This window comes from Pipistrellus kuhlii, unplaced genomic scaffold (genome assembly GCF_014108245.1).
Source record: "Pipistrellus kuhlii isolate mPipKuh1 unplaced genomic scaffold, mPipKuh1.p scaffold_m20_p_2, whole genome shotgun sequence".
In the NCBI taxonomy this organism is placed as follows: domain Eukaryota; kingdom Metazoa; phylum Chordata; class Mammalia; order Chiroptera; family Vespertilionidae; genus Pipistrellus; species Pipistrellus kuhlii.
In genome coordinates this window covers 73,941,543-73,953,972 of record NW_023425515.1, presented here as the reverse complement: position 1 = coordinate 73,953,972, position 12,430 = coordinate 73,941,543, and the positions used below count along the sequence as shown (strand labels likewise).

The 12,430-nt window shown below is 34.1% G+C and overlaps 1 protein-coding gene across 2 annotated transcripts in view; it reads left to right on the top strand.

The window, feature by feature from the left end:
* The window catches only part of EPHA6 (EPH receptor A6), an 874,394-nt gene that overhangs the window by 148,857 nt on the left and 713,107 nt on the right, over positions 1 to 12,430 (top strand). For both annotated transcript variants that reach the window (XM_036445896.2, XM_045584048.1), the window contains one exon: positions 3,269 to 3,932. In XM_036445896.2, the coding sequence (XP_036301789.1) occupies positions 3,269 to 3,932 (664 nt within the window). The remainder of the gene's footprint in view (positions 1 to 3,268; positions 3,933 to 12,430) is intronic.

Genomic DNA, 12,430 nt, shown 5'->3' with positions numbered 1-12,430 from the left:
TTTTTTACAGAGAGGAAGAGAGAGGGATAGAGAGTTAGAAACATCAATGAGAGACAATCATAGATAAGCTGCTTCATGCACACCCCCTACTGGGGAGTGTGCCTGCAACCAAGGTACATGCCCCAGACCGGAATCCAACCTGGGACCTTTCAGTCCTCAGGCCAGTGCTCTTCCACTGAGAAAACCGGTTTTGGCTGCATCTTATAATTATTTTTTAAAAATATATATTTTATTAATTTTTTACAGAGAGGAAGTGGGAAGGATAGAGAGCTAGAAACATCCATGAAAGAGAAACATCGATCAGCTGCCTCCTGTACACCCCCCACTGGGGATGTGCCCACAACCAAGATACATACCTTGACCAGAATTGAACCTGGGACCTTTCAGTTCGCAGGCCGACGCTCTATTCACTGAGCTAAACCTGTTTCGGCATCTTATAATTCTTTAAGGTCCAAGTCCCCTCCCCCTCTGGGCCAAACCTACCGAACCACCTCATTTCATGAGCATTGCTATCCTTTGAACACTTACTAAGGCCCATGATATGCTAGGATGAAAAGTATTAAGATATAATTTTATGTGAGTCTCTGTGAGATTATTGGATTACCCTGACAAACCATGGGTGTAAAACTGAAATGTGGGTGTTTGAGTTCAAGTTTGTTGTCTCATGAAATTGAAGAATGAGGTCGTGGGCAAAAATGACTAGTGGAATTGAAGTTTATTGAGAGAAGCCAATCCTGGAAAAGGTGCATCTGGGATTCCAGGAGCAAAACAGTGCCAGAGCTTCCTTTTTCATGTTACAGAGGGGAGTAATTCAGTATCCAAGCTAATTAAAGTGTAATAGTCCATGTGTGGAGGCCCACATGGCCATAAGCCATGCGAGGGGGAGTGCACCTCCTGCCATTAACTCAAAGATCTAGCACAGGGAGGGTGAGAGAGAGCAGAAGTGTATGCACTTTTTTTTATGTATGCTTGTTAGTTCCTGATTGGTCCTTTCAAAGAATTTAGGCTTAGCAACATCCTTCGGATTGGTTTTTACACCTTAGTACCTGGTGATTGGTTATCAGCAAGCTGCCTGTCTTGGCAACATCCATATATTTTAAAGTTTGTCTCCAGTGTGTGCTGTCCTTTCCTCCCAGCGAGGTTGTCCTCGTAAGTCAGTCCAGCTGGGTTTTCAGTTTTATTTCCCTTCCTGTGGTTCTGTCCCTATTTGCCTAGCTTTCTTTTGTTTCCTCAGTGTGCGTACAAAAGTCTTTTCACACAAACTTACTGTTACTTCTGGAAAATACTCCGAATTTCAAGCAAGCAACTTACAAATGAAAACTTTAGATACAGACTATTTTAAAGTTTCCTTGGTGGATAATGTAAATACTTTATTTGTGGAAATTGATGATAGATAATTAAAAGTACTTAGTCTCAAAATAGACTTTTAGACTGAAGAAAGTAGCCATTCTATTAGCAACTATGATAATTGACACTCAACCAGACTTAATTAAATATCTCTGTACAGCCAATTAAAATGAGAAACTGCAAACAGAATGCATTAAATAATCTCATTATAAATCACTACAGTATAAAATTAGGAAAATTGAATATCTACTCACTATAAAAATTGTTTATAATTCCCACTAAACTTTAATAGAAATGAGAAACTATGGTGAATAGCCTGTTTCTCCAAACTGGCTATAAAGTTCTCAGAATTGTTTTTCTGTTGAAAATTACAACTATATAGAAACAAAATGCAATTACAATATAAATTTATATTATAGACTTATGCAATATTCTATACATAAATACTGACAATAACAATTACAAAGTACTTAAAGATTTTCATTAAAATTTTTAGAAAGGATAAATAAGGTTCTTCTATTTAAATAGGTGGGAAAATGCTTTTACGTCAATGCAGAAGCAATATATTTAGTGATCCAGCTCAGAATAAAAGCCAAAGTGCTCAGAAAGCTTGTAAAGGGTTGTTATTTTTTGTTGTTGTTGTTGCTATTTTCTGATTCTCTTTTCTTATTACCTAGTGTGTTTCTAGCACCCACTCATGGTGTTCCTAAAATATACCTGAACATTCCTGCCTCAGGATATTTGTGCTATTTTCTCAAGGTTCACTCTCAACTTTGAGACATTGGTCTAATGTCACTTCCTCAATAAGACCTACTGTGGACACCCTATTTAAAATCACAACCTTCTTCTGCACTTTCCTCCCTTAATTTTTCCCATTGTACTTTCTAGTGTATTATGCAAATTCTTCACTTACAATTTTAATGTTTATATTTTTATATTTTATAAAAATTCTGTATTATTTGGATTCAGATGACTCTCATAGAAGTTTATTTTTGTTAATGCTCATAGGAGGATATATTTTTCTATTATTTTCCAGAGAGAGTGGAAAGGAAGGAGAGCTGGAGAGAGAGAAAAGGGGGAGAGAGAGAGAGAGAGAAACAATGATGTGAGAGAGACACACCAGTTGGTGGCCTCTCATGGGTGCCCCAACCAGTCTGTGAATCAAATAGGCAACCCAGATATGTGCCCTTTACCAGGAATGGAACCCATAACTCATGGGTCCTGGAGGGAGTTGATGCTCTTAACCACTGAGCCACAGCAACCAGGGCTACAATTTTTATTTTTATTGTCTTTTCTCACTATAAGTAAGACCCATAAAGGCAAGGCATTTTGTTTAGCTTGTTAATTGCTGTATTCCAAGGATCCAGAACATTGTCTGTTAAACATTTCTTGAATTAATCTAAGACTTATCTATATCTATCTCCCATTAAAATAAACATGTAAATATTTAATTGAATAATAGTAAATATTCTCAATTGGTGGTGGCAAATTGGATATGAAGATAGATGGGAAACCAGAGTGCATTTGTCATTGGTCTAGTTATTTGATCAGATATTTTACATTGTTATAGTGTACCAGAAACTATTTGAAGTGATTTACCTATGTTAATTAATTCATGCCTTACAATAACCCTGTGAAATTAGGTACATTTTACATTTTAGAAAACCAGAATTTAAATTTAAATTCTTAGTCATGCAACTATTATATAGAAAGTTAAGATTCACCAGGACAGATGGTATGTCCAAAACCCATACTTCTAACCAAAGGTCATGGTTAAAATATTGGTATATAGTTGCTTAGACTAGCTTTAGTTGTATCTTTTTTATTCATTTTCTTTTGCAAATATAGAAAATTTGGAAAGCAATAATTTCTGCTTAACCACTGTAGTTTTATAAACATTTATTATTATTATTTTTTGCAGTGGGATGCCATTACTGAAATGGATGAACATAACAGGCCCATTCACACATACCAGGTATGCAATGTAATGGAACCAAATCAAAACAATTGGCTTCGTACAAACTGGATCTCCCGAGATGCAGCTCAGAAAATTTATGTGGAAATGAAGTTCACACTGAGGGATTGTAACAGCATCCCATGGGTCGTGGGAACTTGCAAAGAAACATTTAATCTGTATTATGTGGAATCAGATGAGTCCCATGGAATTAAATTCAAGCCAAGCCAGTATACAAAGATCGATACAATTGCTGCTGATGAAAGCTTTACCCAGATGGATTTGGGTGATCGCATCCTCAAGCTCAACACTGAAATCCGTGAGGTGGGGCCTATCGAAAGGAAAGGATTTTATCTGGCTTTTCAAGACATCGGGGCCTGCATTGCCCTGGTATCAGTCCGTGTGTTCTACAAAAAGTGCCCCTTCACCGTGCGTAACTTGGCCATGTTTCCTGACACCATCCCAAGGGTTGACTCTTCCTCTTTGGTGGAAGTAAGGGGTGCTTGTGTGAAGAGTGCAGAAGAGCGAGACACTCCTAAACTCTATTGTGGAGCTGATGGAGATTGGCTGGTTCCTCTTGGAAGGTGCATCTGCAGTACAGGATATGAAGAGATTGAGGGTTCTTGCCATGGTAAGAAACATTCAAATTTATTATATGTCTAAGTGTCAGGCTTTTATTTATTTATTTTTTATTGATTATGTTCTCACATAATTGTCCTTATTCCCCCATTCCCATCCCAAACCCCTCCCTAGATATGCCCCCCCCAACCCCCGTTGTCCATGGCCACTGGCTAGGCCCACATGCATGCACACAAGTCCTTTGGTTGATCTCTTCCCCTCACCCCCATCCTCCCCCACCTTTCCTCTGAGGTTTGAGAGTCCGATTGCTGGTTCTCCTTCTCTGGGTCAGTTTATGTTGTTTTAAGTTTGGAACTATTCCATTTCGCATTGTTATGGTAATATAATACCTATAGTTTTCCAAATAAAATGATTTATTTATGTGAATTTTTATTAAGGTTTATTAATCTAATAAATACATACATTTAAAAATATTACATATCCCTGACAAAGATAATCTATATATTTTTTTTTATTTTAAAACTCATAATCAACACACAAATATAGAAATACATTTATTGTTTGGCAAATAATAACAAAGTAGATATATTCCCCTCTCAATAGTACATTATTTACAAGTTTTTCTATTGCACTGTATTAAATTTATTGACTTTTTTATTGGTTCTATATTTATATTTATTAAAAGAATGAAAATAAATAAGAAAAACATCCTTTTATATACTAAATGATTATGAATAATATGTGTGAATATTTAAAGATTTTATATTCTTAAACACTTGGGTTTTGAAAAGTTCACTAGCACTTCCAATGATAAGTATGTGGCCATTTGAAAATTTTAATATTTGTATAAAATGTCTGAAGTATATTCTTAAGAAGAATAAGCAATTTTCTCTACTATTTAAAAATTAAAATATATTTCATTGAAGTTTATCAATATAAATTGAATTTAAAAATATTATTTACTCATAACAAAGATTTAGAATAGAAGAAAAATAAATCATAAGTTGTCCTTTGGTGGATTCTATAAAATATTTTGCATTGGAAAATATTCTAAAGAAAAATTCATATATATGAGTAATTATTCAATGAGGTTAAGAATACGGTAAGAACTTGGGATAAACACTAGACATACTATCTATGTAGTTTCACCATATTTTAAAATAGGAAAAGCTGGGTGTTTATTGGTAAAAATAAAGTTTTAAAAATATTTAGAGTCATTTTATAACCTAACAATTTATGTGATTTGCTATTATTCAATATGTGTATTTTTTCATGGTATTGACTACAGAAATACAAATAATGACAATCACTGATGGCTCGATGGATTTTTACTCAATATGTTTGTTCTGTGAAGTTACATTCTTATGTATCAGTACATTCCTTAAAATTCCTTCCATTGTTTAGCAAAATTGATTTTTAACAATAGATAATCATTATCAGCTCATCTAGAGCTGCTGCTAGACTCATCTGTTTTTATGGCTTGTTACCTGTATATAATTTGTTTGAATGCAGAAACATGAGTGTACAGTGTGCATTCTTGATGTTTTTCTTCATACCATCATTTCTATCCTGACAATATTTTTATCCTTGGCTCTATTGCCATCAATCAGTATTCCCAATAAGTTATCTCCCAAGATAACTCTGAATTACATATACCTAAGTGGCAGATTAATTGGAATCTAAATGAATAAACTATACTTCAAGTACTAATGTGACACTGTGTGTGTGTGTGTGTGTGTGTGTGTGTGTGTGTGTGGTCTTAGGCGACCCAGCTAGCAGTTCTCAACCTGTGGATCGAAACCATTGGGAAACACAGATATTTACATTATGATTCATAATAGTAGCAAAATTACAGTTATGAAGTAGCAACAAAAATAATTTTATGGTTGGGGGTCACCACAACATGCGGAACTGTATTAAAGAGTCACGGCATTAGAAAAGTTGAAACCACTGTTCTAGGGGCTTTCTCTAGATGACCTCTCATCATTTAAAAATCTAGTTCAAGCCTTTTTACAGTAAAGTAGCTGGCTTAAGAGAGAGTTTGTCACATGGCCAGGTATAAAGTGAGTATATGATGGGACTACATAAGGGTTGAACACCTGGAAGTGTGTTTATAGTGAGTTGCCAATGTGATAGTGTACCACAGTTCACTGTCTAGCTTCTCTTGATTAATGTTTTCTGTCATGTACAAATACCCACACCCTCCCAGAGATTTATCTAATATGATATTGTGTTGAAGTCAAGAAGAGCATAATTAAAATCAATTCCAGATGTGTATGAAGCTCAAGTTTCTCTTAACCTGGAGAACTAAGAACTAAAATGAAACTTGTTGTTCCTCACACATACAACATATACAGGACAGGGACAGGATGACTGTAAAAGAGCCTCCAATATCTAAAGGCAGGTATACAGTAGTTACTGGTTCATTGTGATTCTGAAGTCTGGATATATGCTGTAAGGATCCATTACTGTAGAAGCAGGGAATATTTCTCTGTGGCTTTGGCTGCCCCCTGAGTCATTCTGGTCATTTATAAGAATTGTTCATGTGCTAGTTGCCAGTTTTAAGAGCCGAGGAACAGTCTTATATGATCCACAGCATTATTATGATTTTTTTTTCTGTTTTCCCATTTATCACAGTCAGTGTTACCTTTTATTATCTCCAACAGCAATTGCTTTGCTTCTCTTCTACCCTCAACTCCTTGCTATTCTTCCAGCCTTTACAATCTATTTAGTGCCAAAACAAATGCCTCAATTGAATTTTTTTTTTTCTACAATAGAACAGCACCTCTTGTCTTACGCAAATTATTAATTTACTATCTGGGCTCAGCTGGGTGGTTCTTCTGCTGGTCTTATCTGGAGCCCTTACATAATTGCAGTTGGAATGTTTAGCAAAGCTGGACATCTAATATGGCTTCACTCATATGTGGGATATTTGATGCCCTAAGGTTGCTTACTGTATAAATCCTGATAATTATTTTAATATAGTTCACTTTAGGAAATTATTCTAATTTTTCTTTCTTTCTGGGATAGCCATTAAATGTAGTTATTCACTGTAACATCCAAAGGGCTTCACAATTTGATCTTGTCCTATTCTATTCTAACTTTTTCAAATTTTATCTTTTATTATGTTTTTATTACTTTGAACAATCTATGTAGTATGTTTCCTGTCTTCTGCTCTTAAAAGTATTTTGTCTAGTCCTAACTGATTTGGCTCAGTAGAGAGGGTATCTGCCTGCAGACTCAAGGATACCATGTTCAATTCCAGTCAAGGGCATGTACTTTGGTTGTGGACACATAGTCAGTAGGGAGTGTATAGGAGGCAGCTGATAGATGTTTCCCTCTCATCAATGTTTCCAACTCTCTATTTCTCTCCCTTCCTCTCTGTAAAAAGTCAATAAAATATATTTTATTTAGATGTTTACTGTTTTTTTTCTTTTTGCTTTTTTTGTGATGGAATTTTATTCAGTCTTCCAAGTCTAACACAAATGCCATATATGTAGGTCTTCATAAAGTTAATCCCTCTGTACTGTAGTCTGTACTAATTATTTATGTGTCCATTTCACTAAGGTTGTAAGATCAAAGAATTGTATTTACAATCGTGTATAATGAAGTACACTGAAATGTATTGATGTAAATGATCATAAGACCCTGATAATCAGGCTCTATTGAGTAAAGATAGACAATATTGGTGTACCTACAGTATGTTTATTTTTCTCTCATTCCTTGAAATTGAAAGGTTCTAGTGGTTTCATCTAGAAAGCCTCATTTTATGAATCAGGATGCTAAGTTACTGAGAACAGTCTGTTAATTCCTTGGGACCATTTACTAATTAATACTAGATTTAGAACTGAAGCCTAGATTTTTCTCAACCTGGTCTTTGTGTGCTTTCCTTCCATACTTTCCTTCTTTCTCTTCTTCCTCACTTCTTCCTTTCTTCCTCTTTAATTTTCTAATTCCAGGCATCCATGTCCTTAACCTTGATGCTTTCCTGCCTGCCAAAAACTACAGAGGAGCCCTAAGTTCTGATCATTAATTAGGCCCTGTTTTCTGTATTCTCATTTTCTGGAGTCTGATATGGGCACTAGTATAACAGGATCTGCACATCCACTCTGAAATCCATGTTACTAAGAATTATGGAAATATATATATATAGATTTATTTATAAATTTCTGTTAGAGATAATAAGAAAAATTACAACTAGGTTTTAGGAATTATCATAATTTAATTGAATAGATTTAATAATTTTAGTCTGCTATGTAATGAAAACACAATAAGCTGGTTTAAAACATATTTACCCATACTATCAATATCAAATGAGCAACATATATTAGTCACATTTAAATGCTCTACACTAATAAAAGAGTAAGATGCAAATTGACCATACATTTGCAATGCCAACCATCCAATTAGGAGTGAGTATGCAAATTAACCCAACAAAGCCAACACAGGCATTCCGCACTATCTCAGCCATTCCGGGCCTCTGGGCAGCATGGGAAAGCAGAAAGACAGCTCTGGGCGGAGCGAAAGGTGGTGCTGGCAGCCAGGGAAAGGAAAGGCCATTCTTGCACGAATCTTCATGCATTCGGCTTCTAGTTTATTATATTTTACCCTAAAATGTTGTATTACTGAGTGTGTGAACATGTTATTCCTTTTTCTGTAATATTGTTCAGGTTCATCTAGATCCAAAGTTTAGAAGCACAAAAAAGGAGGTACTCTTATCCTTGCTATTAATAAGGTTTAATTAGGCATAACCATTATATTAAGCAAAGATGTTTAAATTTAAAACTAAGCATAGTAATTTAGATTATTCTATTAACTGTAATAAGCAGTATTTTATTCTTGATTCAAATCTCAAATTACCTTCCATAACTTTTATTTTATTTTGTAGGCTCATAATTTAAATGATCATACTTAGGCATATTGATGCTACAGGTTTAATTTTTAATCGTCTTAATTTATTTAACAATAAATTGAATTTAAAAATAACATTAATTCATAAAGCATTAATTTACATCAAGTAGTCTTTCACTTCATATATCTAAGAATATTCTAACACTATGGGAAAAATAATTGGAACTATTTAACATGCAATATTGAATACAATTTTTGTTCATTTGTGAGTATTAAAATGACATACGAATCTCTAATAAAGTCCTCTTAGTTAGTAATTTTGATTAAATCTCATTAAGCTAGTGGCATTTGTACTTAGAGCTATTAGTTAAGTTTGAAGATTTTATACCTGCTAGCAAATATATATATATATATATATATATATGCATACATACACACACACACATATATATATATATATATATATATACACACACATACATACACACATACACACACACACACACATATACATATGTGTGTGTGTGTGTGTGTGTATTACATTCCTTAAACCTTTAAGTATCACATGATAATAATTTAACAAAATAATGTTTGGCTATGGAAATTAAAGTTCTGAAACATTAAGAATTTTTTAAAAATTTCTCTATCTAAAAATATTTTTATTTTTTCCTCTACTGCCACTTTAAAATTCAGGAGGAAAGGATGGAGGCAATTCTTGGACCATTGCATTATTGTTCACAGAGATGAATGGGAAATTCAGGGCCTTTGGTGACAGAGTTATTGATTTGATCTCCTGAAGAGTGTTGTTAAAGCTTTCATGGTTTTGTCCTCTGTTGCAGTTCAGAAACATTTATGCTTTGTGTTTATGATTTTCTTTCTAATCATGTTATCAGAGAAGATTGTGGAAGCAGAGAGCATTAAGAAATTTTGAGACACTAGAATTTGCTAGTATTAAGTGAGGAGGTTTGAGGATATAATGACAACCTGAAAGGTGAAATTGGGATCAGGGAAAAAAGGCAGACTTATTGGCTCAGATAGTACTTTCACATTCTGAAGTTTTTCACAAACTAAATATGATCTTTTACAATATAACCTTCAATTCTAAATAAAGCTGCTTTTCATTGAAGCAATTCAATACTTTCATTCAGTTTGAGAAAAATATGAAATCAAAAGGCTTTGAGGAGTAGTCTAAAAATGGAAGACATTCACCGAAACAGGTTTGGCTCAGTGGATAGAGCATCGGCCTGCGGAATGAAAGGTCCCGGGTTCGATTCTGGACAAGGGCATGTACGTTGGTTGCAGGTATATCCCCAGTAGGGGTGTGCAAGAGGCAGCTGATGGATGATTCTCTCTCATCAATGTTTCTAACTCTATATCCCTCTCCCTTCCTCTCTGTAAAAAATCAATAAAATGTATGTTTAAAATAAATAAATAAATAAATAAATAAATAAATAAATAAAATGGAAGGCATTATTTCTAAGCAAATGAAGTTAAATAATTATATTATTTTTTGTCATAATTTTAAAAATAGATTAAAACACACTGGTTGAAATAATTATTTTTAGTAAATAATTTTAACAGAATTATGATTTTGATTTTGGTTCCTATTTTACTTTATGATGACTTGGAAGTTATAAATCATACTTTTATATGGACTATACCTATTTGTAAATAATTTAACATATATATACTTGTAGGAGGAGATTAAAGTATTCAGAATCTCTACTCTCTTTCCAAACATACATACCATGCTGCCCATAAGAAATTACAACCTTTTTAGATTGTCTAGAATTTTAGTTTTGCCTTATAAAGGAACCAATTTAATAGGCTTATAAAGTTAACACATATATATACTAAGATATATTAACAGATTTTATATTTGGTATATATATTTTATATATTAGCTTTTATCATTATCTCATTCTTCTGGGTTCAATATTTCATTTGCTGAATATATATGCTTTGTTAGATTTTGGCAAGTTTCTATACATATTTAAGCTCTTTATTTGATACATATCTAAAAATACTGTATTTTTTCTTCTCTCTTTAGAGATTGTTTATTTAGGTGTAGAATGCTAGGTGATTTATTTTTCTCTACATTCTGAAAATATTATTTCCTTGTTCATAATAATCTAATGTTAAATGTAGAAAAAACATTTGATAAGATATAGCATCCATGTATAATTAAAACAATAAAATAGTAATAGCAGGAAAGTACCGCAGCATAATAAAGGCTATCTATAATAATGAAAGGGTAATATGCTAATTAGACCAGACATCTTCTGGATGTCATTTTGGATGTCCTTCCTGAGGATGCTCAACCGCTTACTATGTTATGTACTGACCACCCTGGAGCAGATACTCTGACTGCTGCTGAGGTCTGGTTGATTGAGACTGAGCTTGATGTGCTAGCCATGCTCTGGAGCCCTCCCATGTCCCTCCCTGGCTGGCCAACCTCCTGTGTCTCTCGTGGTTTCAATTGTGGGGGTCCCTTGGCTGCCCTATGCCTTTTCACAATCCAAGACCCCTAAGGGGATGTCGGAGAGCTGGTTTTGGCCTGAGTTCACATACCAGGCCGAGGGACCTCACTGGTGCAGGAATTCATGAACTGGGCCTCTAGTCTATAATCAAACCTCAACTAATATACTCAGTGGTGAAAAACTGAAAGCTTTTCCTCTAAGATCAGGAATAAGACAAGGATGTACATTCTCACCACTCTTATTCAACATACTGCTGGAAGTCCTAGCCAGAACATTAAGCAAGAGAAATAAATAAAGGCATTCAAATAGGAAGGAAGAAGTCAATCTGCCACTTTTTGTGGATGGCATGATTCTGTATATAGAAAACCCTAAAGACTCGACAAAAAAACTATTAGAAACAATAAATAAATATAGTCAAGTTGCAGGGTACAAAAATCAATGTGCAAAATCTATTGCTTTCCTGTATACTAACAACAAAATTTCAGAAATAAAAAAAATTAATTCCTTTTGAAATTGCAAACAAAAGAATAAAATACATAAGAATAAACATGACAAAGAATGTGAAAGAACTATATACTGAAAATTGCAAAGCATTCTTAAAAGAGATTGAAAGGACACAACAAATAGAAAAATATTCCATGTTTATGCATTGGAAAAATTAACATAGCTAAAACGGCCATATTACTCACTGTTAAATAATTAATTCAAAATGGATCAAAAACCTAAATATAAGACCTGAAACAATAAGTTACATGGAAGAAAATATAATTACCAAAATTATAAACATTGGCCCTAGAGAACATTTTATTAACTTGACCCAAAGGCAAAAATAAATGAATGGGACTATATCAAACTAAATTTATTTGCATAGCAAAATAAATTAACAAAGAGGCAACCAACCAGATGGGAGATGATATGTGAAAACAGAAACTCCGACAAAGTTTTATTGTAATTTCTAAAATATACCAAAAAAGTTTCATAAAACTCTATACCAAACAAATAACCCAATCAAAAAGTAGGCAGAGGACCTGAAAATACACCTCTCCCAAGAAGATATATGAACAGCCAATCTACAATAATAAGAGCATAATATGCTAACTAGACTGGACAAAGCCAGTGCTGTGAGGAAAGCCCTGGTCCCAGTTGCCTGTCAGTGGCTGGAGGAAAGCAAGCCCAGGACCTGGGTGCCAGAGGGAAGCCAGTGCTGGCTACCAGGTGA